Source organism: Monocercomonoides exilis (genome assembly GCF_001643675.1).
Source record: "Monocercomonoides exilis strain PA203 chromosome Unknown scaffold11-1913109, whole genome shotgun sequence".
Taxonomy (NCBI): Eukaryota; Preaxostyla; order Oxymonadida; family Polymastigidae; genus Monocercomonoides; species Monocercomonoides exilis.
The window spans coordinates 938,399-965,146 of record NW_027150556.1 but is presented as its reverse complement, the minus strand read 5'-3'; the positions used below and the strand labels follow the sequence as shown (position 1 = coordinate 965,146).

At 34.2% G+C, this 26,748-nt stretch overlaps 3 protein-coding genes across 3 annotated transcripts; 1 reads left to right on the top strand and 2 right to left on the bottom strand.

The window, feature by feature from the left end:
• Positions 1-245: 245 nt before the first annotated feature.
• On the top strand, positions 246-8,398 carry MONOS_12711 (uncharacterized protein; the record flags this gene model as incomplete). Its single annotated transcript, XM_067865354.1, has 1 exon — positions 246-8,398. Exon 1 carries the CDS (start codon positions 257-259, stop codon positions 8,396-8,398), a length of 8,142 nt encoding a protein of 2,713 aa, XP_067731606.1. The 5' UTR covers positions 246-256.
• Positions 8,399-11,201: 2,803 nt separating this feature from the next.
• Positions 11,202-11,435, bottom strand: MONOS_12712 (uncharacterized protein; the record flags this gene model as incomplete). Its single annotated transcript, XM_067865355.1, has 1 exon — positions 11,202-11,435. The coding sequence occupies one exon, from the start codon at positions 11,433-11,435 to the stop codon at positions 11,202-11,204; it is 234 nt and encodes a 77-aa protein (XP_067731605.1).
• A 6,935-nt stretch (positions 11,436-18,370) lies between these two features.
• On the bottom strand, positions 18,371-18,613 carry MONOS_12713 (uncharacterized protein; the record flags this gene model as incomplete). Its single annotated transcript, XM_067865356.1, has 1 exon — positions 18,371-18,613. The coding sequence occupies one exon, from the start codon at positions 18,611-18,613 to the stop codon at positions 18,371-18,373; it is 243 nt and encodes an 80-aa protein (XP_067731604.1).
• Positions 18,614-26,748: the final 8,135 nt, after the last annotated feature.

Sequence of the window (26,748 nt, the reverse complement as noted above, 5' to 3'; positions counted from 1 at the left end):
GCACAACAAACAGTTTTTGGACAACAAATTCATTTTTGAGTTCTTCTCATTGATTGTCAAACAAATGCAAAGAAAGAACAGAAATCTGGAAAACAATTACTGTGATTATATAAATGGATCAGAAGTTCTTTATTAAGGTTCATCTGATTAAATATGTTTATTGCACTATGACTTGTGTCACGCAATGATGGATGTTCAAGCATTGCCAAAAATTGTTTGACTGAAAAATCATTTGAAACCCATACTCACACTCAGAATGAATTTGATGTTTGTGTTTGCGTTGATTGCGCTATTGAACAGCTTTGAGTCATCTCACAAACGCGAACACTCTGACTTAACATCTACTGAAGATGACCATTTTGTTCATATCAGGAAACAAGAATCGGCTAACGAGCAAATAAAGGAAACTCCATTTGGATGTGCTCACAACAGACAAAATTCAAGAAAGAGTCTTAAAGAAGATGAGACAATTTGTGAAGATGCAGAAGGAATGAAGATGACATTGAAGGAGAGTGAAAGTGATTCAAAAGAAAAAAGAAGTGAACCAAACGATATAAATTGCCAGTTAAAGATTGAGAAGAGTCAGTTGAAGATCATTCGTGATTCGAAAAGAGTTTTTCACAATCCAAGATCCACTGTGAGGACGATGGTCAATTTTGGAAATTCGAGTTGTGAGATGAAATATTTGGTGCTTGTCAAAGAAAAGAGAAGATCGATGATTCTCATCAACAGCTTGTCCACCGTTCTTGTCCATTGCTGCTCTGTGCATGATCATGGAATGTCAGGTGGTCATTTGTTGAAGTTGAATGAAGGTCATTTGATTTTGAGCAACATTTCTTATTTTGCCAATCAGTTTGCAGAAATTTGTGAACCGCTTGTTTGTTGCGACGGAAAGGGTTTTGGACATAAGAATAAGAATCTGAAAATGTTTGATTCTGATTTTTCTTCATTTGCTTTAGTGAGATCAATTTCTCTTTTAGCAAGCACAAACATAAGGGAAATAGCAGTTTGCACCTGCCATTTTGCAAACATCTCACAAAGTGCGAGAGGCCAAAGCAATCGATGTTCAATGGGCAATTCAGAAAATGAATATCGTTTCGAGGGATGTTTTGTGGAAAAAGTTGACTCGCCACTTGGAGGAGGATTGGTTGAAGGGATGCGTTCAGAACATAATCACTTTTTGGCTCTGAATTCATCGTATTCGCAATGCGTTCGGAGAGAAAATGCAGATCAAGTGATTGGAAACAAAAGCATGAAAAGACAAGTTGTGAACTCAGGTGATGCAACATTTGAGGATTGTGATTTCAACAACCTTTCATCTGAAAATTCATCACGGGTTAATGGGGGAGCAATTCTTTTCACTTCCACAGGGCTGTTAAATGTCACCTTGTGCAAATTTCATTCGTGCCATTCAACTTGGTGCGGAGGAGCAATTGTATTGGATGAAAATAAAAATAACTTTGAGCTTTCATTTTCGAGTTTTGATTATTGTACAGCAGAAGCTTCTGGAGGATGCGTTTTCATAAGGTTGTCTTCAAGATTTTCAGTAAATGGTGTTAATTGTTCAAACGGTTCAACTAAACATACTGGAGGTGGGGTATTGATCCAGAAAAACGAGCATCTGGGAATTGTTGAAAAATGCAACTTTTATAGTTGCAGAAAGAATATGTCACTTTACGATGAAGGGGGAAGTATTGGCTTTTATGATGATGTCGCTGCCATTTTCACTGATTGCTCAATTTGCAGTGGATACAGCGAAAGATATGGAGCAGGATTTGGATGGACCAAGGGAACAGGAGTAAGTGATATTCAGATTATATTTTGCTTTTTTTCAAACAATACAGCTGCAAATATTGGCCACGATATCTATGCTGTTGAAGGGTGGACAAACATCACTGAAAATTCGTTTGTGCTTTGCCGTTCAAACACAGCTGCAAATAGCAATCGAGTGGTTATTGGAACAACAGAACACGATGACTGGATTCCAAAAGTTTTCTTCAACCCAGTGTTTGTGAACTCACAGGAAGGATTGGATCACATGGCCTGTGGGTTTGTGAGAGGAGGAGATGAATATGGAAGGAGATGCAAAACAATCGAGTTTGGAATGAGTGTGCTGGATGGTGATGGAAGCAGCAATGAAGTGATCATTGAGTCTGGGGATTATGAAGAAAACAAAATTAATGTTGGAAAAATGAGGATTGCGTTTGAGGGGAAAGACAAGGCACAAGTGGTTGTTTGCAACAGATCACCAAATGGAGAATCGTTGGTGGCCATTGGAGCTGGAGTGGGAAGTTTCAGAAAAATCACATTTGTTTGTGGAGAGAATCCATCGTCTCATCTGATGGAAGTGTTGGCAGAAGAAGGGATGTTGAAATTGGTTGAGTGTGTGATCGCCACATTGAATTACGATGAAAGTTGTGTTTTAACGGCATCGCTGATGATTGTCCAAAAGGGGTCTGTTTGTTTTGATTCTGTTGAGATCAGTGGAATATCATTTTCATCTGTTCCAGCATTCGACATCAGAGGAGAGCACTCATTGTCTTTCCAGATGAACAATGTTGATGCATATGGCATTTCTCGAGCGAGTGGGGATGGGAGTGTGATTAGTGGGAATCTGGCGAATGGGATGAATGTGAATATTTCAGGGGGAATGATGAGGAACTGCGGGTGTGAGGATGGGTGTGGAGGAGGGATATGGATTCAACTGGATGAAGGCTCGAAGATGGAGATTGGGAATGTCTCAAGTGAAAGTGCCGATGAGAATGTGGAATGTGTGACATTCAGCAGTTGCAGCTGTGTGGGGAAGGGAAATGGAGTTGGAGGATATGGCGGAGCTATTTATCTGGATGTTGTTGATGAGAGTTGTGCTTTTTGCATCCATTGTGCTCGTTTTGAGGATTGCCAGGCCGAAAAAGGGAACAACATATTTGTGAATGCACAGTGTCTGAGAGATGTTGTGAGTCACACCACATTTGGCTTTGAGCATGAGGGCATGACAGACAGCGACTTATTGGGATTTGAGGATGGGCGCAGAGAGGAGTGTGTTCCACTTCTTCCATATTTGATGGAAGCAGGGGATGTTGGATTTGTGGGAGGAGAGAAAAGCATGGACTTCAGCAGATGTGGATTGGAGCAGTATCCGTGCTCATCGATCAAGAGAGTGGTTGAGTTGTGGTATGGGGCTGTGCCACGAACAATCCGAATCAAAAATGGATTTGTGCTCTATGAAGAGGTTGTGATGGAGAGCCAGTTTTGGAATGTGACAGGCACAATTGGTGACACTGCTGTTGAGGTTGTTGCGCCTCCTGCTCTTCAGTTTGATTCAGAATGTGTGATCAGAGTTTCATCTGAAGCATTGCTGAAAGATATGTGCTTTTCGCTTCCATCAGCACTTTCTCCAGCCTCTTCATTCATCCTTTCCTCTTCGAATGCTTTGAGTGTCAGTGATTGCTCGATTGAGCCTGCCATCGGAAACTCACTGAATGAAATCGAATTCTGTGTTTTTCAGATTGATGGAGGAGTTCTGCACATGACAGGCTTCTCGAACAAAGGATCATTAAACACCTTGTCAGATCCAATTATTAGATGTGCTGGAGAAAGTTCAGCAGAATTTTCAAATTGTGTTCTCACAGGAATTTCGAGGAGAAATGGAGGAGGAAGCTGTTTGGAAAGGAGTTGTGACAAAAAGGAAAGCAAGAATTCTGACACTTTGGTTGTTGATGTTATTATAATCACCAATTGCACATTCAGTGAGTGTGGTGTTGAGGAGAAAGACGGTTGTGGTGGAGGAATGAAGATTTCGATCGGCAAAGATGAAGAGGTTGCGATCAATGGGTCAACCACATTTGATGGTTGCAAGTCAGAGAATGAAGCAGACTCAAATGGAAGAGGAGGCGGGATGATGATGTCTGTTGGAAGTGGAGGGAGCTTGAAGATGAAGGAAGTGAAGTTTGAAGGATGTGAAGTGCCATCAGGCGAGAGTGATGAGGTGGGGAGAGGATTTGGAGGAGGAATGTTTGTTGAACTTCCCAATCAATTGGGAACATTCATTTTGGAAGGAATGACATTTGAGAGATGCAATGCCTGGAAGGGGAAGAATGTGTTTGTTTCTGGATGGGATCTGAGTGAGATTGTGAATAAGGAGTGCTTTAAATGGGAGATGAGTGATGAGGAGTTGGGATCATTGGATGAGTTGTGTGGATGGGAGAGGAAGACAACAGGAGAGGAGGGATATGCGATTCCACTGGTTGTGTTTTTGTGGGATAATTGGAGTGGGGATGGGTTTGTCACTTTTGAAAGTGGAAAAGATTTCAGTGAGTGTGGGTATTCCGAAGCACCTTGTTCATCGATTGATCATCTTGTTTCTTTGAGATTCGCAACACTTGAAACAGAAGAATCAAAGATCATTGTATCAAATTCAGGATTGCTTCGAAGTTCAATATCATTTTATTCATCATCATCATCGTCAATCACACCAGCTGTGAAGATTGAAGGGGAGACAAATGGAACAGTTTTGAGGATTGCAGAAGAAAAGGAAACAGATGGAGAAAATGGAGAGGCGATGATTGCTTCGGAAGTGATTCTCTCATTTGTGAATATTTCATTTTCTCTTCCAAATGTGCTTGCCCACCATCTGTCTTTCCTCAAATCATCATCAATGAATGGTGCCCTTTCTGTGAAAAGCTGCTCATTTGTTTGTGAGGATCCTTCAAAAGAAACGTGTTTCTGCTTGGTGAAAGTGGATGGAGGGAGTGTGGCAATTGAAGATTGTGCTCTGAAAGAATTCCATTTTTCACAAGGTTTTGTGGAATTGTCTTCAGATGTGAAAGTGGCAGATGTGATGAATCTGTCGATCACCAACACAAGCATTTCGGGAAGGAGTCTGATTTCGCTCAGCAAATCTGCTCTCTCATCAGCCAGCTTATTGAAAGGAGCAACGATGCTGAGAGGCAAAGAGAATGGAGATGGAGTGATGTTGGTGAGCATCAACAGCTCATCATTCACAAGCATCACATGCAATGATAGCAGAGCTACAGTTCTGAATGGTGGCTCATTTGATGTTGGAATGAAGTGCTGTGTGGAAAAGTGTGTGATGACAAAGTGTCTGAGCGAGAAGAGCGAAGAGGGAGGAGGGATGACAGTGAGTTTGAGGAGTGGAGGAAGTGAGCTGAAAGTGAGTGGCTGCTCGTTTGGGATGTGCATTTGTTCCATTGTGAAGGGGAGAGGAGGAGGGCTGATGATAGATGCATCTGGCCTGGGTGAAACACAAGCAGACACAGAGGATGCACTGCCTTTGGGGATAATGATCGAGAGCACCAGATTCACAATGAATGATGCGTTTGTGGGGAAGGATGTGTTCATCCGGTGCAAGTGGATTGAAAAGCAGATCAATGAGAAGCTGTTCTCGCTGGACTTCAGCCAGGATGCTCTGAAGTCGAACAACTCGATTTGTGGAAGCGACGAAGAGAAAAGAGATATTGATCTGATCCCGCTGATCACATTCTATTATGGCCAGCAGGTGTTTGTGTGTGTGAATGGGAGGGATATCAGACAGTGTGGAGAGCAGACGAATCCATGCAAAAGCATCAGCCACGGAGTGTCTCACATTCAAAAGGGGATCATGAATGTGATTTTTATTGATGGAGAAGGGGACATTGGAGGGGAATGTGTGATGGGAGACGTGAGTGTGAAGCCAATGAAGAAGGCGAAGGCAACAGTCCATTTCAATGCAACTGTTCAAGAGATGGGAAATGAAGGGAACATGGTCACATTTGTGAATGAGTGTGTTGTGGAGCGGTGTGTGTTTGAGTTTGGAGAACAGTTTTCATCGAGTCACAGCTGCATTATGAAAGTGAAGAACGGGACAACAGAGATGAGGGAGTGCGAATGCTTAACATCTGCAACAGAATTGACCATTCACAGCACAATAATGGGAGTTGAAGGAGGAGAGCTGGAGATGGACAAGTGTGTGTTCACGAGAATGAAATTGTCTGTGCCTTTGATTGAATTCATTGGGGGATCGAAAGCAGCCATATCAGAAACAAAAATAGATGATTTCGAATCAGAGGGAAATGTGATTGAAGTTGGAGACAGAGCGGAAGTGGAGATGAAGGAGTTGGATGTTCAGAGCATCACTCTCTCAAGGAGTGGAAGTGCTGTGCATATGCAGAATTTGGTGAAGGATGAAGTGTTATCGAACTGTTCATTTGGAAAGTGTTTGAGCTCAAAGGAGAAAGGATCGATTGTGTCGGTGAGCAATTGTGCCAATGTGAGGTTTGATCTGTGCAGGTTCTCTGGGGATTTGGAGGAAGAAGCAAGAGAAGAAAAGAAAACAAATGGAAGAACAGAAGAGGTTTGCAAGTGGAAGGGATCAGTTGTGGATGCCATTTCAAGCAGTCTGACAATGAAATACACCACAATAAGCAACTCGAAGAAAGGAGGGCTGTCTTTGTCAGGTGGAAGTGTTGTTATTGAGAAGGGAGAATTCGAGAACAACAATCCATCAATTGAGCGGTTTCCATCGATTCGAAGGAATGTGATCTGCACGGGGAATAGCGAATTGAATGTTGTGAGTGTAAAAGGTGGAGACGGAGTGTTTCCAAACACATCACTTTGGATATTGGATGAGGGATGTGAATTGGGAGGGATAGCAGCTGAAAGAGCATCCCCCTTCTTTATTCCAGTTTTGGAAGATGTGAAGAATATAACCCAGCCATCAGGTGAATTGGAATTGATCATTCATGGGAATCTGCTTCTGCCATGTGATTTGTCGGTGAAGATAAGCATGAAAGATGGAGATGAAGAGGAAATAGTAAGAAAGGAAATTGATGAAGAAGGCTATGTGTCAGAGGATGAAATTCAATCAGTTATTTCATCTTCAGAATTGGAGGAAGTGAGAGACGAGACAGAAGTGAGCATATGCATTCAATTTGGAAATTCTGATTCTCCTTCATCAACTGAGTCTTTCATTCTGAAGAATAGAAGTGAAGTCAAGGCCAAAGGAGATGATAGAATTGCTGAAGAAGGAAAGAAAGAAAAATCATTTTGGCCAATTATTGTAATTGTGCTTGTTATGATTTTGCTGATTGTTCTTATTGTCTCCATAATATTCATTGTTCGATGGAGGAAGCAAAAGAGAAGAACAAAGGAATTGGAGGAGATTGTGAATGACACAGTGAAAAAGGATCCAAAGCTTGTTGAGATGGTGACGATGGAGATGTCTCCTGAGGAGCAGTGGAGGAGAGCAGAGAGGGATGCAGAGAAGAAAAATGAAGAGAGGATAAAGAAGAGGGTGTATGAGAAAAGCTTGGGACATTCTGAATCATCGGAGCATTTATTGAGTGAGAGTGGCTCGACAGAATATATTCTGGGGAAGGACTCAGACAAGATTCCAGAATGGGTGCTGGAGAAAGATGAAGAAGAAGAGATAAGGAAGAGAACACCATCTCCATCTGTCTCATCCACTTCAACCACTTCAACAACTGATTCAGATTCAACCTTTGTTCGTGGGGAGGAGTTGTGCCCAACCACCTCGTCCATGTCGAATCTGGTGGATGCAATGGCCTGCTCGTCTCCTCATGAGAAACTGATTGTTGATCTGAGGGATTCACTGTTCATGCTGCTTCATGGAAAGAACAAGACAAAGGAGATGGCAATAGGAAGTTTGCAGGAGAGGGAGGTGACAGCAGCTCAGATTTTGTTCTGGGTGGCGAACGGTGCACTCCACTCATTTGATGAAATGGAAATTCCACTTCAATCACTTGAAAATTTGAGTCCTCACATTGTTCTGTTCTCCGAGCATATGGTGATCTGCATTGTGATGCATTCTGACATTTTGCTGGATGATGATTCAGAATCATCATCCATCTCTTCATCAACTGTTGTGACATCTGCCAGTGATGATGAGGATGACTCTCTTCCCTCATCAGCATTTGAGGAAGAGGACGAATTCAAAAAAGAGTGTTTGAGATGGAAGGCACCAGAACTGATGATGAACAAGAAGTTGGGGGCAACAAAGGAGTCAGTTGTGTTTTCTATTGGGATGATGCTGTGGGAGTGCCTGACTCTGCAAATTCCATTTGGAGACTATGAAGCAGAGACAGCTGGGCAGAAGATTGTCCATGGAGAAAGGCCGGATGTGAAGAAGATGGAAAGCGTGAAGTTTGAAGGCATTGCGAGGAGCTGCTTGATGAGTGCTGGAGAAGACAGGCCGAGGCTTGTTGATGTTCGTCGGATGATGTTCGAGAGGATGCCTGGGGCAGCCATGCTGATCACTCAGTCAGATGCCATATGTGACAGCGATGATGGATGCGGGGGAGACAACAATGTTGGAGGCAGAGTTGGGGACGGAGCAGACAAAAGCCAAGTGAAGAGAAGAACCACAGAAGTTGAGAATTAGAGAAATCAATGAAGTGCTTCCAAGAAACGATGGAGAAGGACAGTTTCAGTTGGAACTTGTGAAATGCAAGAATTGATGGATGTGATTGTGAATTTGGGTGTTTGTGTGTTTGTGCACTTGGGTTGCCTCACGGAGGTGCTGTGCAAGTGCAGATCTTCGCTTTGTTGTTTTTGTTTGTTGTGTTATTTTCCCATTGTAATTCCTTTCTTGTTTTCTTTCCTTAATCAACTCAATTCAATGCTTTTTCTTTTTCGAAATGAAAGAAATACACATCTGAGAGATTTTTTTGTGGCTGCCGTTTCAGATGATTATTTGACACAATAATCGAGCAAATGAATGATCGGACAAGCAATCATCGATGCACAATTCAAATGCGTTGAAGCAAAATCAAGTGATATTGTGTGTTTTCAGAATGAATGATTGATAATAATAATTTTTTATTCCTTTGACTGGTGATCATCAAAAAAACCTTTCACTTGAAAAAATGGATCCAAGCAGTTTGGTGATAAGCCCAGATTTATTGAAAACATCCCGCTTCTTCTCTTCTTCTCTTCCGTTTTTTCTCCTGCCATCTCTTTTCCGTTCCTCATCGAGGTTCATGCTCAGATCGTTGTGTGCTTCCGATTTCTCCTCTCAACTTCTGCTTCCATCAGCTGCTCCACCTGACTGGCAAATTCTCAATTGATCAGATGCAACAAAAACAAACTCTTCGGCTTTTTTGGCTGGCTGACAAGCAAGACAAGTCAGGTTGCGATGTTCCTGATGATATTGGGCAATTTCTTTGATTTCATTCAAATGCTGCTCTTCATCCAATTTCTCATCAAATATGAAAACATCAATATTATCAAAATCGAAAAAGAAAAGCGTGCTACCAATTACTAATGACTGTTCAATGTTAGCAAATGCCATTTTCACTTCTTTTTGAACTTCTTCGTTTTTCTCTCTCCTTTATGCAACTTTCAGAAGACAAGGCACACACACAGAAAACATTTCCAAATAAATGCCAGCTTTCAGTTGAATAAAGCATTTAAACGAATCAGGAAGAAACTTTTCATTCTTCTCTTCTTTTATCATCTTTTTCAATTCTCTTCTTTATTAATCTTCCGTTCAATGTGGAATATTCAAAGCTTTAAGTGAAAAATCTTTTCTTCAAAATGCAATATCACACAAGTTAAAGTTACTAAGTTGTATTTTGCATTAAAAGTTTCTCTTCTTCAATCATTTTCAGTATTTTGTTGAATAGTTTTTCTGAAAAAAAAATAAATTTGAATTCTTTTTAATCCACATCATTCAGGAGTTCATTCATTTCAAGGATTAGGTGAGTTTTTTTATTGGCACCAGTTTTTTTATTGGCACCAAAAATTATTTTCATTATCTTCATTTCATTAAAGCTCATATATCTGTTTCATAACTTAAGAACAATAAACAAATAAAAATTAAGCTGTACGTCAAATATTTTTTCAAAAAACTTTCTCAGAAAAATGATCTAATAATTTTTAACTTTTATATTTCGATCAAAATTTTGTTCGTATTTTTTTGACTGATTGCAGTTGCGAGTTTTTATCACGGAATTCACAAAAACAACTGTATTTTCCGTATTTGTTACTTATTTGTTATATTTTGAACCATTTATTTAAGTGTATTTTTGCATTTCACCATTTTTGTTAAAACATGCAAAATCAAATGAATGTGTTTATTTTATTGATTCACATGAAGTTGAAAATATATAAAAGGTGTATTTAGAAATTAATTCATGATATTTGATAATTGCCTATTTGTCACTGCTTAAAAAAATGCAATTCTTTAAAAAGCGTGATCCTTTGATTTCTTTATTATTTTGAATATAAATTCGTTTTCAAAACATGAACAATATACAATAAAGATTATTTTATCAATTTCTTATGACATTTTTTAACAAGACATACACATTAGCTTAATTTTGCATGTTTTAACAAAAATGGTGAAATGCAAAAATACACTTAAATAAATGGTTCAAAATATAACAAATAAGTAACAAATACGGAAAATACAGTTGTTTTTGTGAATTCCGTGATAAAAACTCGCAACTGCAATCAGTCAAAAAAATACGAACAAAATTTTGATCGAAATATAAAAGTTAAAAATTATTAGATCATTTTTCTGAGAAAGTTTTTTGAAAAAATATTTGACGTACAGCTTAATTTTTATTTGTTTATTGTTCTTAAGTTATGAAACAGATATATGAGCTTTAATGAAATGAAGATAATGAAAATAATTTTTGGTGCCAATAAAAAAACTGGTGCCAATAAAAATACTCACCTAACTGTCTTTATTCATTGTCATTGCCTTCGCGGTCTTCAAACCTTTCAACAAAAAATGAATAAAAAATGGAATAAACAAGATTTCGAATGCAACAATGCTTGGAAACCAGTGACTCTTTTTTGAATGTCATCCAACATTATTATTAAAAACACAATGAAGATCGAAAGAAATAAAGTTTAAACATTCACACTGAAATAACAGATCATTGAAAAGAAAGAAAAAAGACTAATCTTATTCTGTTTGCTGAAATAAACACATTGATGAATTTTTTTTCCTTCCTTTCCAAATTTCTTTTTCAGAAATTACTCTTTTTTTTTTATATTCATCTCTTTCCAAACTTATTTTTTGTTTGCTTTATCCACTCCTCTATGCACATCACACATCTCAATCCTTACATCCTCACAACAGTTCTTCCATGCAACCGTTCACTTCTCTTTTCCGCTCTCACACACACTGAATGAGCAGTTTGACACACTCCCATCTCCACACCCTCTCAACCCCATCACACTCCACTCCCCATTGTTGTTATGTTTTCCATCCCCATTTCTTTCACGCTCACTCTCGCCTCCCCTTCCACAACAATCACACCCCCCTCTGATTCCACGTCCCAAATCCTAGTCTCATCCATCACAACAAGCGATTCTCCACTGAACACAACAAATCTGTCACAATGATGGATGTGCCTGATTGTGCATCTCACCATCTCCATCTCTCCTCCCTTCACTGCAACAGTCATTCTTTTGTTCGCATTCACAATCACATTGGCTGAACCTTCAAATTAGCTTTCATTCATCACCATCCGTCCCTCCTTCACTTTCATGGCATATTTGTGTATACTCTCAACATCTCTCCAAACACAAGCAGGCACATCTCCACAACACTCTCATTCACAAACACCATCACACTCCTCTCCTCTCCTCTTCCCTCCATCTTCCCACAAAATTGGATTGTCGCCTTCTCCCTCCGAATCGACACCATCCTCACATCTTCAATCACACTCTCCACTCACATCATCCCTTCCCCATCAATAACAATCATATTCGCAACACTTCGTTGGATGTGTTGCACATCATTTCCAACGCTCTTGCACTTTTTGTTCAATGCTCCACACCGTCTATTGTCTATCTCATTTACTCACACACACACATTTGAATATTTAATGTTTAAAGAAAGTTCCAATTTATAAAATTTCCAAATATAATTTTAATTTCATTAATCAATCAAATTCAACTAAAATATGTTTTAAATTATTTTGATAATTCTATCAAAATTATGTTCTAAAAAATAATTTTAATCACATAAACATTATTTTCCAGCAAATAAAATACCAAAAGAGTATATTTTATATTATTCAATCATATATTTATTCTTCTTGAAATACGAAATGGCTATAAATCTTAAAATTTTATATTATTCTATATATAAAAATTTAATTTTTAATTTTCCAACAATATTGAATTTTTTATGCTTGTTTATTAAATTTTTTAATGTTGCTAACAATAAAAAATTATCATACAAAAAATCAACCAAACCAATTAAACAATTATTATAAAAAAATTCAAAACAGTTAACCAAAATGAGAAATTAACCAATATATCTAGATTTTACATTAATGTTGAAAATAAAAAACACAGTGAATTATATCAATAAAAATAATAAAAGAACAATTAATTAAAAACGAAAACAGAGTGTTGAATAAATTTATATGTTTCCAGAATAATTTTTGAAAAATTGCATTTTTAAAAATTTCTATTAGATTGATTAAGTTTGTTGATTAGATTATAAAAACATTATTATAAAAAGTTATATGAGAAATATATTAAGCGAAGTATAATTTTTTAATAATAATTTAATTTTATTTTTGCAGTCGAATTGATTAATGATAATTTTTTATGTTGTAAAAATATGTTAATTTAAGAAAAATGTTTAATAAATAAGAAATATTTGAATAATGTATATTTTTACAAATTGTTGATTTACAAATTTTTATTTTTCAAGTTTTATATTTATTTTGATAATTTCCAATTGTTAAAAAACATTTAAATTAATCGGATTATCAGAAATAATTCAACAAATGAAATGTTTTTTGAAAAATGAAATCACTTCGTATTGGGTTATAAAACTTATTAAATAAAATGTTTTAAAGATTTTTTGTGAATGATGTTTAAGTTGAGTCAGATTTTTTTATTTAACACTCGACTGGTTGAAAAGTTATTATGGTTATTTGTTTAGTTATCAATAGGTGTTTCTGTTTTGTAAGAAAGTTTTGTTCAATTATTCAAATATATCTTTATTTGTTTTGTTATTATTTTTTTTTTAAAAAAACTTATTGATTTTTATTTTCTGAATATACTTCTGTAACATGAGAATTTTTAAAAACATTAGTCTGTCACAAAAAAAGAATTTTTTTTTTAATTTAATTGAAAAATAAAATAAAAATAAAATAATACAAATGTTCGTGAAATCTTTTGAAAAGCTTTAAAAAGAGCTTTTAAAAAATTCTGTTGATAGAATTTGAAATATCTGTCTTTTTCTCTTTTGTCAGTGATGTTCAGTGATGGTCAATGACAAATTGTGACAAAAATATTCCTCAACTGACATTTCCTGTCAAAAAAAACATGTTGGGGATCTGATCGTTTTATTTTAATTTTTATTTTTTTCCAAATATAAAGTTAAAATAACATAGATTTTCAATTTCATTATTGTTGCAATCAAAAATTGTGAAATTGTTGTTAATTATTATTGACAAATCATAAATATCTTGTCAGTCATTTTGTCGTTGTTTCAATTTTCTTCTGTCATGTCAAAGACGTTTTGTTCTGAATTGAAACAACAACAGAATGCTCAGAATTCAAGTTTCGAATCAGCAATTAAATTTTCTGTGCCCGCCCCTGTATCTGTGTCTGCACCTGTTTCAATTTCATCGTCTGCTTCTTTTTCTGCATCAATGAGGGTTTCAGCTCCAATAACCGTATCATCACCAATAACTATATCACAGCCGTTCTTCTCATCGATACAATTTTCTTCCACAAATCACTTTACTTCTTCAGTTCCATTGTCTGCATCTGCTTCTGTTTCAATTTCTTCTCCAATATCAGTTTCTGCTCCAATTACCGTGTCGAACGATTTCCGATCTGCAGCTCCTACCATTGAAACAAATCCAATCCCTGTTTTTTCTCCCGTTTCAACACCTTCATTCAAATCGAATGACGGATATTTTTCTTCAGAAAATATTAGTATTTATTACAAAGCAATAAGTCAAATTTCATTTTCTTGAAAGTGTGATTTATCTTTGATTTTTTTTTTCAAATTTCATATATTCGATAATTGAATAATTTTTCTTTCTTTTTTTTTCTAATTCTTTTTACAAAAAAGATTTATCATGAGAAAATTCTGATGAAGAAGATCAGGAATCAATTATTGAAGAAAAGTTTCTTGATGAAAAAAATTTATGAAATTCTTATAATTTTGTTTATTGAAAGCTTTGCATTTGAATTGTGAATAATAAAAACAAAAAATCTTTTTTGTGAATAGACATTTTCGAATTGCAGTTTGACGCAACAGTTAGTGATGGATTACATTCAAGGTTGCGTGGATGAAAAAATTCTATCTTCATCAATATCTGCGTCCATCAGCAGTAAAAAATCACGTTCGTTCATCTCTGCCTCTTCCTCAAGCGGTAGGCAGTTTCCTTGCTTTCAAAAGTTGAGTTCATTAGCAAGTGTTTGCCAATGTCTTGCTTCTCTTGAGGTTAAATGTGTTTCGTGAAACAAGGAACGACACAGTTCACAGTTTGGCATGCTGTTTGACGCACTATGAGCAAATGAAGTTACAGAAAAAGAATGGAACACAGCAAAGCTGAATAATTTCATTTCAAAGTGTTGTGGAAGCCCAACAGAAAAAAAAGTGATTCAGGATGTGATTTATGCAGTATCATAACGCGCTGTTCAAAGTGATGGACATTTATCAATTCATGAATTTGATCCTATTCTGTCAACTTTCTAAAATACAATTATTGCAAGTATTTACGAAAAAGAAAACAGAAAGTATCATAATAAAATAAAATTTAAAGTTATTCACAAAAGAAAAAATCAAGGTTTATACGAACCATTTCTTAAGAAATAAAAGCTCATTTGCTATTGCATTTTAATAATCCGTTACTCTTTATCATTTCACAGAAAGACTCTCAGAAGGAGAAATATTTATTATTCTAATCATTTTAAGTATTATTAATTATGTAATATTTTATTCAATTTATTATTTCATTTTTAATTATTTTGTATCTATTTTTCAACAGTCCAGTTCCAAACATAATTAAATAGAAATATTTTTTTATAAAGTTTCAAAAAATATAATTTCATCTATTTCATAAAATTTTGGTTTTTATCATATAAAACTCAATAATTTATGTTATCATTTTCAAACATTAGGGAGATTATTTTTGTAATTATAACTCTAAATGAAACAAAATATTTAACTTCAGCCATTTTCATTGAACAATTACACACCAATAATGAAGTTTTTGTGATCATAAAATTTGAAATAAATGGGTTTATTTGTCGAAATCCGTTTGATATGTGTGAATTTTTAAGAAAAGTTCCTTTTGTTTAATTTACAAATATAATAAAATTTTCATATTATTATCAGTTTTTTGTTCCCACGGATTAAACTTTCCTTAATTGGATATCAAAACCTCAACAATGTTTTTATTTTCATTTTATAGAAGTTTAAAACGTGGGAACAAAAAATTGATGAAAATATGAGAATTTTATTAAATTTGAAAATTAAACAAAAAGAACTTTTCAAAAAAATTTAGACATATCACAAAACATAACGTTATTATATCAATGATGTTTGCTAACAAAAATGAAAATCTATTTTATATTGTAACCTGATTAAGTTTAAAAATGTTATTAGTGAAACAATTTTTTCATGCCTTGTGCAAAAAAAACTTGAAAGTCCGTATTTTCACCCAGATGGAAAAAACATAACTATATTACATCAAAAAAGATATCTGGAGAGGTCCTTTCAGCTGATGTATCATCTGCAGAAACTTGGATAAAACAGACTCTTCCGAAAATTATTAGCGAATTTGGCGAAGAAAATGTTTTTGATGGAGATGAATTTGGTCTGAACTTTCACGAATTTATAAACAGAACATTCATTGAAGGTTAAGAAAAAGCAGTTGGCATGAAAACACCAAAATACAAAGTTACAGTTTTTTTATGCGTAAGCATGATAGGAGAGAATTTTTTATTTTTTATTTTTTTTTTTTTTTTTTTTTGTGATTGGAAAATAGATAAATCCGAGGTGTTTCAAACGAAAACATTTACCAGTCAATTACACCCATTCAAAAAATGCGTGGATGAATGTGATTTTGTTTAATGATTTCTTTAAAATGCTTAATTCGAAAATGGCTTCAATGAACAGAAAAATAACATTGCTTGTGGATAATTGCACAGCACATTGTTTGATATCAACAGGTTTTTCACATAATTCCTTGCTTTTTCTTCCACAGAACTTCACTTCAATTATTCGACCTCTTGATTCTGGAGTTATAAAAACATTCAAACAAAATTTCGAAAACCTTTTGAATTATTAAAGATATTGACATAGATCTTTATGAAGAAGATGCTTTTATTGATATATTCGAACCGATGAACTTGATTTTGAAAGCTTGGAATGAAGTGAAAAAGGAGACAATTGAACGTTGTTTTAAACATGCATGATGGAAGAATATTGATGACTCAATGATTAAGATTTCAAAAATAAAAGAAAGAAAAATGAGTGAATTCACATATTTATTTGGGTGATTCTTTTTGATAAGTCACAAATGTTTTATTTTCAAATAAATCAAAAATTTTATAAATGTCTCAAATTTCTGTTAACATGCACCAAACTTACCAAATATGGAATCCATTATTCGATAATGCTACGTCATGCATTCAAGTGTAGTTACGTGAATGTTAACAGAAATTTGAGACATTTATAAAATTTTTGATTTATTTGAAAATTAAACATTTGTGACTTTTCAAAAAGAATCACCCATTTGAATGAATTAAGAGTTTTGATAAAAGCTTGAAAAAAAAAACATTATGAGAATCAAAAACAAACGATGACACACCGCTTCAAGAGAATCTCCAACAGTTAGAAATTGCCAACAATGGTGAAGAAAAAATAAGAAATAAACAAAAATATGATTTTCCAAATCCTTAAAAAGAAAAGCTTGTATATCAAAGAAAAGAGGTTTTAAGCACAACCGAAGCTTTTTGTCAATGGTAAATTTTGAAACCATATTTCGAAGAAAAAATTGAATCACCAAAAACTTTCTCTGCTAATGAAGAAATTGATTCCTTCATGGACAAAATTGCAACTATACATTTGATTCAAAGAACGATAACAAACTTTCCGTGCCTTCAGCTGTGGACAGAGAAATGAAAAAGAACAGATAGCGAAGAAGATTACGCACTTGTTAAAGGAGATTAAAAAATCAAAACACGTTAACACATTTTTCGATTTCATGTTTATTTGTTGTTTCATATTGAGATTATGAATCTTTCTATGCAACATTTTTTCACTCAAAATATGAATAACTTTTTCACAACACTTTCAATATTATATGGATGATTATTTTTGAAATCATATTTTTTTGAACAAAAAATTCGATTTGATAATATCGTTTTGAATATTGATAAATGGACACAGAAAAGTGATAAATCCTATAAAGACAATCTTTGTATTCCATTTTCATCAAATATTGGCTTTTGACACAATTGAAATGATTTTTTCATTTCAAAGATTAATTGATTCTCTTTGACAATGAATTATCAAAATAATCAGCATCCCGAAAAAAGTTATGATTTCAAAAATAATCACCCATATTGAAAAAATGAATTTTGCATTTTCTCATTTTTGCAAACATGGAATGAGCTTTGAAAAATCAACTTGAAACAACCCAAGTTCCAGATAAATCTGACAGCAGCTGACAAGACAAATACTTCCTGTATCTGCTGCACTCCCATCTCGGTATATCCCCCGGATAGTTGACAGCGTCCACACAAGCGACGACTGCATCACCGTCTTCAACTGTTTCAGATATAACTGCATCTTCACAAATGGATGCAACGTGAAGTGAATTCGAAGCATATGTTTTATTTTGCGCTCCACAAGTTAAGACAACTTAGTCACTGTACTCGCCAACAGCTCCATCGCTGGAGATCCCACTGGCAAAGGCAAACCTATTGATCCAGGCAACCCTTCCACCTTTCGCCCGGAATCTTCTCAAGCCACTCCGACCCTTCTCTGTCTATGCTGTCTGTCGTCTGCTTATGATGCATACACAACCGCTGAGCAACAGTCACCTTCCCTTCCAATTCCCTTTTCTTAACACCTGTTTGAATTTTCGGAGACATGCAGTCCTCATGCTTTCTCTTCGGATCGTCATTCAGTGACACCAAAATCCTCATCTGCATCATCCTATTCTCCGCCTCAACGACTGTTCCTCCTCCTCTTTATCATCACTCCATTGTTCCCTATTGTTCCTTTCTCCTCTGAACAACATTCACTTCACCTTTAAGATTTTCCACTCACAATTTACTCTTCCAGCTCCTTCTCCTGCCCAACCAACCGATGTACTGTCTCATCATCTCATGTCTTCATTTTCTTCAACTCCTACCTCTCTTTTACAAGGACTATGTGGTGTTTCTTAATCCCTATATCATTCTGTTCCACCTTCTCATTCATCATTTCTTGCTGATCATTCACATCTTTCACCTCTTCGTTGTGCTTCTCACCCAGCAGCAGAATCTTCTTCTGATTCGTTCTGATGATCTTGTCCTTTTCCTGCAGCTGCTCCCCCAGTGCATTCACAGGCTTCGAGATCCGCTCTTCGTTTCGGATCTTCTGCAGTAGCATGTTAAACTTCAGAAACTTCTTCTCCACAACCTGCTTTGCCTTCTCATGCTTTTCCTTTATATTCTACTCCTTCTTCTTCTTCTTTTTCTTACACATTCCCTCCGCCTTCCTATTTCTTCTCCTTCTTCTCCTTCACCCCTTCTTCCTCCTCCAGAGCTGCCAGGGTTATTGCTGCTGTTGACAGAACAACATCCAACATCCTCCATCCTCAGTTCTTTCGCCTCTAGCCCACTTCTCCACAGTCTCCCACGCACACATACACACATTTCAACCCTTCACCGCGTCACTTCGTCATCCAGCTTCACCGCCACACTCCTCGACTGTTGCGATCGTCATATCTACAATGATGGCTTAAATAGATTAAAGAGGGGTGGTTATTTTGGAAATTATTTTTTTTCTAAGATAAATTTTGGTAAAAATTTTTTGTTTTGAATTTTTATCAGTGAACATAGAAAAAGAATTACTGCAACAAAAATCATCTCTGCCTTTCTTTCCCGTCAAACAATTTCTTTTGATTGAATAAAATGAATAAACCATTTCAACAAAATTTTTATTTTCGAATTCAGCAAACTTTCATAAATATGCACGCTCCGAAAACAGTCATGATTTCAAAAATAATCACCCAGATCGACAAAAATGCATTCACATCTGCAACTGAAACGATCCGCATGCTCTCTGACTTCATATCTTAAGACTCTGCAAGCTAATGAAACGTCTGCACCAACTGAACAGAAAACATCTCAAAAAGAACCACATCGAACTCAAATGCAACACTACCAGACAGCACATCCCTCGAAGCGTCTGCTGCTTCCGCAACGACAACTGTGTGTGCAGCGCATACACTCCAGCTGCCTCAGGCACAACAATACACACACGCAACTCAATTCACTCAATCATTGCAACAAGAAGTTTATGATTCATCCACAGCCGAGGCTTCCGAAAGGTTAATTTATATTTCTAATGGTGAAGATGACGTTTGCTTATAATTTTCTGATGTATTCTAATTTTCGCTTTTTGCTTCGCACTAACATTCATGATGCAGTTAAAAAATCAAAAAAGTGACGAATAAAGAGTCAACCGCTGATCTTCCATTCCTTTAAGAATGCTTTTTGATCAGTTTCTAATTTGAAAGACCTGGTTGCTTCCCACTTCTCCCAACTTTTCCCTTTGGCTTCTCTGTTTTGCACTTGCAGTTGAATAAACTTTTTGAGACTTTTCTTGAACGTTCATATGTTTGATCCGCTTCTTAATCAAATTTTTTTTTCAAGAATTTCTGTTTTTCTGTTGTTTTCTTTCAACTTCATTCAACCCTTTTTCTCCATTTCTCCATTTTCCTCCTGCTCTTCCATATATACACACAACACAGGTCCATTTCCTCATATATTGGTCTTTGACATCTCATGATTTATTATATCTGTGCATTCATTTCCACACACACTGCTTAAAAAATATTCACTACGTTATTTCTAGTGATCTCAAATTCTACAAAACTCTCCAAACACAGAACTCTAAGCAGTGTGTGCCTGTTTGCACAATCTGGAACAGCAAAAACACATTCTTTATCCGAGGAGGATCCAAAGCTGACACAACGTTTTTGGATTAATGTTGCATTAAACAAGAATTCATTATTTGGAGCAGACTCGATGAATGGGTAACCAAAGGAATTTGAAAACTTTGATTGACTGTGGAAGGGAAAAAGGGAATAAAATACCTTTGGGACAATCGATAGAGTTTATTCATTAGCATGATTTATTCCAGTGACACAGTTAAATGAAAGCTTTTAAACTGAAACAGCCTGCATTCATTATTCGCTAATACTATGAAGCATTTTGAATTGAATCCTACCGTTCAAACCGATACAAAATAATTGTGCCGAAGGAAAAGTGATTCAGAACATTCATTTCAAACATTTCTTCAAAAACAGAAATTGCTCGAAATGTTCGAATCGAGCTATATCAGAACTTGAGAAATATTTCGAACAGTCTTTCAAAAGAATTATGAATTTTTTTATTTTGAAGAATAATAGTTTTTAATAAATCAAAGACTAAAAAAGTCAATATTTGGAAATTTTTTTACGAAATATTTTTTATTTGTGCGAAATTGTCTAACATCTTGAAAAACCTTTATCTGAAACACATATTTTTTATATTCAAATTATCTGAAGTTCATTTTTATTTAAAAATTCAAAGAATTAAAGATTTGCTTGATCATACCGTTTGTCTTCCTAATAAACAACAAAAAACAACACATTTTAATTACAAAATGTGATTGATTAAAACTTTAACTGTTGTCGAATTTCAGGAAAAGCGAAAAATGCAAAGAAGCATGGAAGTATCTTTCAAATAAATCTGTAAATGACTGTACAGAATTGTTGAAGTTCATGTACTTTTATAAAAACGTTGATTTAAAAAAATGCTTCCGAAAGTTTAAATATTATTATAAAACAGAATGTCATTGCTTTCAATTATTGTTTTGGTACAAAATTAAACTTCTTTTCTCTCGTTGTCTGCAAAAGATAAGAATCAATATATCTAAATCCGCTTGGTCTCTGCTTTCAATAGGGGAAAAAAAACTTGCATACGAAACTCACAATAATGCAATGTGTTTGCCTGGAATTTAGCCTATCTCAGCTGATTGATTAGGGCTTTTCATGTTCCCACGGAAGTTATTATCATGCAAAAGGCAATAGTTCATTCACATCGTTTTATTATTAAACTCATCAAAAATCAATACTTCTGCCATTCAAACATAGTTTGTTTTCATTATCTTTTGTTCTTTAAAAGAAAGGAGTTTCTGATTTTGATACAAAAATCATTCATTTATATCAAAATATAATTATATTATGAAAATGAGAGTATTTTCTTTAAATTTCATATAGAAATTCAACCGATTCATCGGAATCCATAGAAAACTTCTTTCGCCAAAGCCGTAGTTTGTTTTTCCATTAAGTTCTTCTATCTAAAGTGTTTAAGAATTTCATCATTCAGAATTTGAACCGGAAACAGATGATGATTTTCAGGTCATCTGCAGTAACGAAATGCAAGAGGTTGTTGATCCTCTTTATCATTATTTCAGAGAAATCAACAAAAGAAACGATTGTTTGCTGACAGCAGAAGAATCAAGCATTTCAAAAAACGATGAATTCAATCATATGAACATTGATGATGAAATTCCGCTATTGGCAGTTCAATGCGAAATGGATGAAGAAAGCTGTTTCGAACCAGAAATAAATTTGGATTTTGTAAAATTAGTATAACAAAGTAATAATGGACAAAATTCAGAGATTGAAAAAAGCGAAGAACTTCATAATACAAACGTAAACAATGATAAATCTTAAAAGAATAGTCAAGAATATATCACTTCATGTTATTCCACCATCGAATGAAGAACACAGAATCATCAATAAGGTCCACATTCTGGAACACAAAGAGAAAGCAAGACTAATAATTCGTTGCCAAACATGGGAAACACTTGTTATTTCGTCGCAATGCCGTAAGTGATCCGTGCAAAATATTTGCACTCAGATCAATTTTGAACACGAATAGAGAGGATTTATTTCTATTTTCAGCGATTGCTGGACATTGTTAAACCTTCGGATTTTCCGGTTCACATCCATAATGATGATGTCCCACAACCTTGTTCCTTATCTTTCGTTAGAAACTGGGAAAAAAGACACCGGCTGCAAAAATGAAAACAACAGGAATGTTATGAAACTTTTTTGAATTTATTTCCAGAAGTTATATCAGTAACTCCTGAATTGACAAATTATGTGAAAACAATAATATCTTATCCAAGAAAATGGAGGCAATGCGGAATCGAAAAGTTGGGAATCAGTGTATTAACACCTTCAATACGACCTAAAGAAAAAGATATCATTTCCAAGTTTAGCAAATCATTCAGGACAAGTTAAACAAATTCCAACAACAGAGAAGACATCTGCTTCCAATGACAAAAAAATACTTATCGATTTTCATTGATGATAATAAATCAATTCCCTCACATTTAGACATTCACTTTTGAGTCAGACACAAATAGCTAAAAGAAAATACACAATATTTCCTCTGCAATCTCGCTTTTGAATTCTAAAGGAACGATAGTTTCTCATCCTTCTTTTTCTGAGAATTCCCACAATTACAGTCTGGTGGACTTTTTTTTCATCAAGGATCAAAAGAGAGTGGTCATTTTTATTCAATGTGTCGAAAAGGATGCTTGTTGCCAAAATGTTTATCATCTAAAGATAGTTGGTACGTTTGTTTCTACTGAAAAATATCTTTCATTGAAAATGAAATCATAACAGAAACTGACTATAACATTAACAAATGTTCAATTTAGTCTTTGGTTGTTAACTCTCAAGAAAATCAGGAATGCATTCATATTTCCAAAATTACTTCACCAAATTTGTTTTAATTTGGACTATCACATCAAGAAACTGCTATTTCATACTGCATTTTGATTATTAATCCGAAAGAGAATGGAGTTAATCTTGTCAGCACAAATAATAATGTTTCTTTGCAAAACCCATCTATTTCACTTCAGCGTAACATTTAAACAAAACAGCACTCCAGTCTTCATCCTTCAACTTCAATAACATCTTTCAATATCCTTCATGTTCATTCCCCATCAGAAAACTGTTACAAAAAACCTGCATTTTTTTATTTGTCAAATTGTCATTATGGTTATTCCATTTCATCAGATGTTGAAGCTTCATCTGTTCCAACATCTTTAAAGTTTCCTTCATATTTCTCTAATCAAATGAGTTCAATGTGCAGTGAGTCAAACTACTCAACAAATAACAATCGTTTGACTCTTGATGAAAAAACAACAAAATCAAATATCAAACAATCACATGTTCCAGAAAAAATTTTATCTAGCTAATCAAGCAAAACTTAAAACGAATCATCCAATTAAAATCAGTTCTAATCAACACCTTTCAATAACAAATATCAAGATTTTCAAAAGATAAACATTGAAAATTAGTTCATTCAAAACATAACAAATAACACACATTCACAGATAAGAAGGTGACAAGTGAGGATAATCAACACTTCAAAAGAACATTTGCTTGAAATGTTTATTGGACCAGCAAATACTAAAATGTCGAAAAGTTGTTTCAAAAGAATAAGGCAAAACAAGTCAAAAGGTCAACTCGGTTAACTGACTTATGTTTCTTTTGAGAGAAGCTGAATGATTTGAAGAAGATAGAGGACAACATTCAAACCTTGATATAATCACATCGAATATTATCAGCATCGTTTATTGTCACATTTTTCGATGCACCGACATTTTTGTCCTATTTTTCATATATTTTCCATCGCGTATAATCACAGGGCTGAAAATATAAAATCACATTTTTTATTATAATGGGAATTTTTTTCTATAAATTATTTATTTTTTTATAATAAATGTAAAATTTTTGATTTTTCAAGATTATGATGAAATAAGTCTGAGTAACATTAAAAAACATAAAAAAATTGTTATTCCTATTGAAAAATGTGTATTTGTGAAGAATAATACAAAATGCAAAAATTGACTATTAATTAATAAATAATTTCAAAAATTCATTTATTCTTTTATCTGCGTAATGTCACGTCGTATATAATCACAATCTGATATAGACACAAAAAGTCGTGCAAAACCCGATGGAATTGTATCCAATTTGGACTGTATTTGAAAACTCAATCGCAAACTTTGAATTATCAAGAACATCAACCATGAAACTTGTAGAGATGCATCATTTCCTCACATCAAATCAACGAAAGCATTTCACTTAAATAAAAACGAATCTTTCATTCACAGAGGCATTCGTTTTATTTAACTTCAAAGAAACTTGTCACTCCAAATTAGCAAGAATAAAAAAACAGTGACTATTCTGAAATATTGGAAATTTCCCAATTTTGCACTTTCGTTTCCATTTTCAACAAGAATGTGAATAAGGTGTCACACGTTTCTAACTTCTTCTCAAACACTCTTTTTCACAACAACTGCTTCACCTTCGTATGTTTAAAGCAAGTTTTGGAAAATGCTATTATTATAGAAAAGAAAACTCTCCGTTTTTATATTTTTTATTTTTATTTTTTTTTATTTTGAGAAACGGGAGCGTGCTTTTGGAATTCTCATGTTCTTCATTTTCTTCTCTCAAGCAACTCTTCCATAGTTAAATGAAAACAAAAAACTCTCTCCTTTTTCTGTGAGAAATATGGTCAAACTGTATATGATGGAAAATTAAGTAATTTGACAAACTGTGGCAAAAACAATAGTGAAATTAATTATTCCATCAATAACAAAAATGATCATGTGACTTTTCTGGAACAACACACTTATCTAGCTTATGATATACAGCTGATTTACTCGGATTATTATCATCAAACAACTCGACATTTTTTCTTGTTTGATTATTGTTTAATTATGTTTTTTTTTTAACTTGAACTTGTTGTCTTTGATATACTCCAGGAAACAAACTCAGATGGAAATAAAATCAAACAAAAGTAAGAAAGACTTTTCTATTTTATGAAAAGCGAGAAGAACAAATTATCCTATCTGAGTGTTCATCTGAGAATTCCAGAGGAAAGGAGGAAAGGAATTTTCATGAAAGAAGCATCACAGATAAAAAAAACACAAGGAAATATAAAAAATTCGCTTAAAAAGTTGTATTATGCAAAATAGGAAATTCAATTTGATAAATGTGAGATCTAATTTTTTTTTTTTTGTAAATGGGTGATTATCTTTGAAATCATATTTTTTCACACATAATTTTCGGTTAAAAAACTTATCTTGAATATTAGCATATGATCATTGAAAAGTGAAAAGGCTTGTTGAATGCATTTAAATATTTAATTCGGAAAAACCATTTGTTTTTAAAAGCAATTATCATTCTTTTTCTGTTTCGAATTAAAATTTTCTTTCAAAAAACAAATAACCTTTGAAAATTCAACACTCCGAAAAAAGTTATGATTTCAAAAATAATCACCCTAATTATATATTTTGAGATTTTTTTTTTTTGACTATTGATAGAAATTATTTATACGAATGATTTTTTTTTTTGCATGTCCGTTGCTTAAGCTATTGAAAATTTGTTTCTAACAAATGCTCATTGGTGCATCTTATCAAACTAATGAGTGAAATTTATGAAGCAAGATTGATTCCATCCTGAAACTGTGATGCGACCGGTCCAACACAGTTTCTTGAAAACTTTTGGTCCAAAATCAGCCTCCCAGGGAAGACAATCAAAAAACATGTTTGTTTCTAAATAAATGTGAGGTTTTTCGTTGAGTTTATGATTTAAGATTTTTCAAATGTCGAAATATGTAAATATTTAATTGTCGATTGAACAACCTTCAATTTTTCAACAGTTTTCTGAGTCATAATATTTATCAAGAAAAGAACAAATAATGTTCAATCTTTTTTTGTGTTTTATTTTTAATCAGAGAACAACAAAGTTACAACAGATGGGGGAAAATATGGACTATTTGCTGTTTTTTCACAAATCATCAAAAGCTTGTTTCACTCAGAACTTTGTTAAACTTTTTATTATAAAAAAACATTTAAATATAAACCAAAGCTTTATTTTTTGGTTCGAAGATTAGTAGCTTTTTAAATTGCGAAACAACTTTTGAATACTGATTGAAGCGATGTGTTTTTGAATAACTTGGAATTTGAAAATGAAATGATGCCAAATATGAACATTTATTTGAATATTTCGTTGCTCCTTCGAAAACAATTTGAGAAGAAAAAACTGTTAAAATATTGTTTGCCGAACCACTTTTTTGTGATTAATATCATCTTTTTTTCTGTGTTTTTTTGAATATAATGTTAAGGATGGCTTGTTTCCTTGCTTTTGCATGAAAGCCCATTGTTCCAACAAATTTTGATTATCTATAAAGCTTATCATCCCATCATCACATGCACTCCAACTTTCATATGCTTCATCCACATTCCTAATGACTGTTATGTAATGTCCTGATAAGTTACACAATTGTTTGTGCAAGATCTGAGCAATGAAAGTGCAGCTGTATGAATCTGGATTTCTGTTAAAGAATTAATCTTCTTGCACTCGCTCAGAAATTTAAGTGTGTGTTTAAGTTGGTTTGATTTGAATAATAATGTTTTCGAAGGGATGGAATTTGTTTTTGATCCAG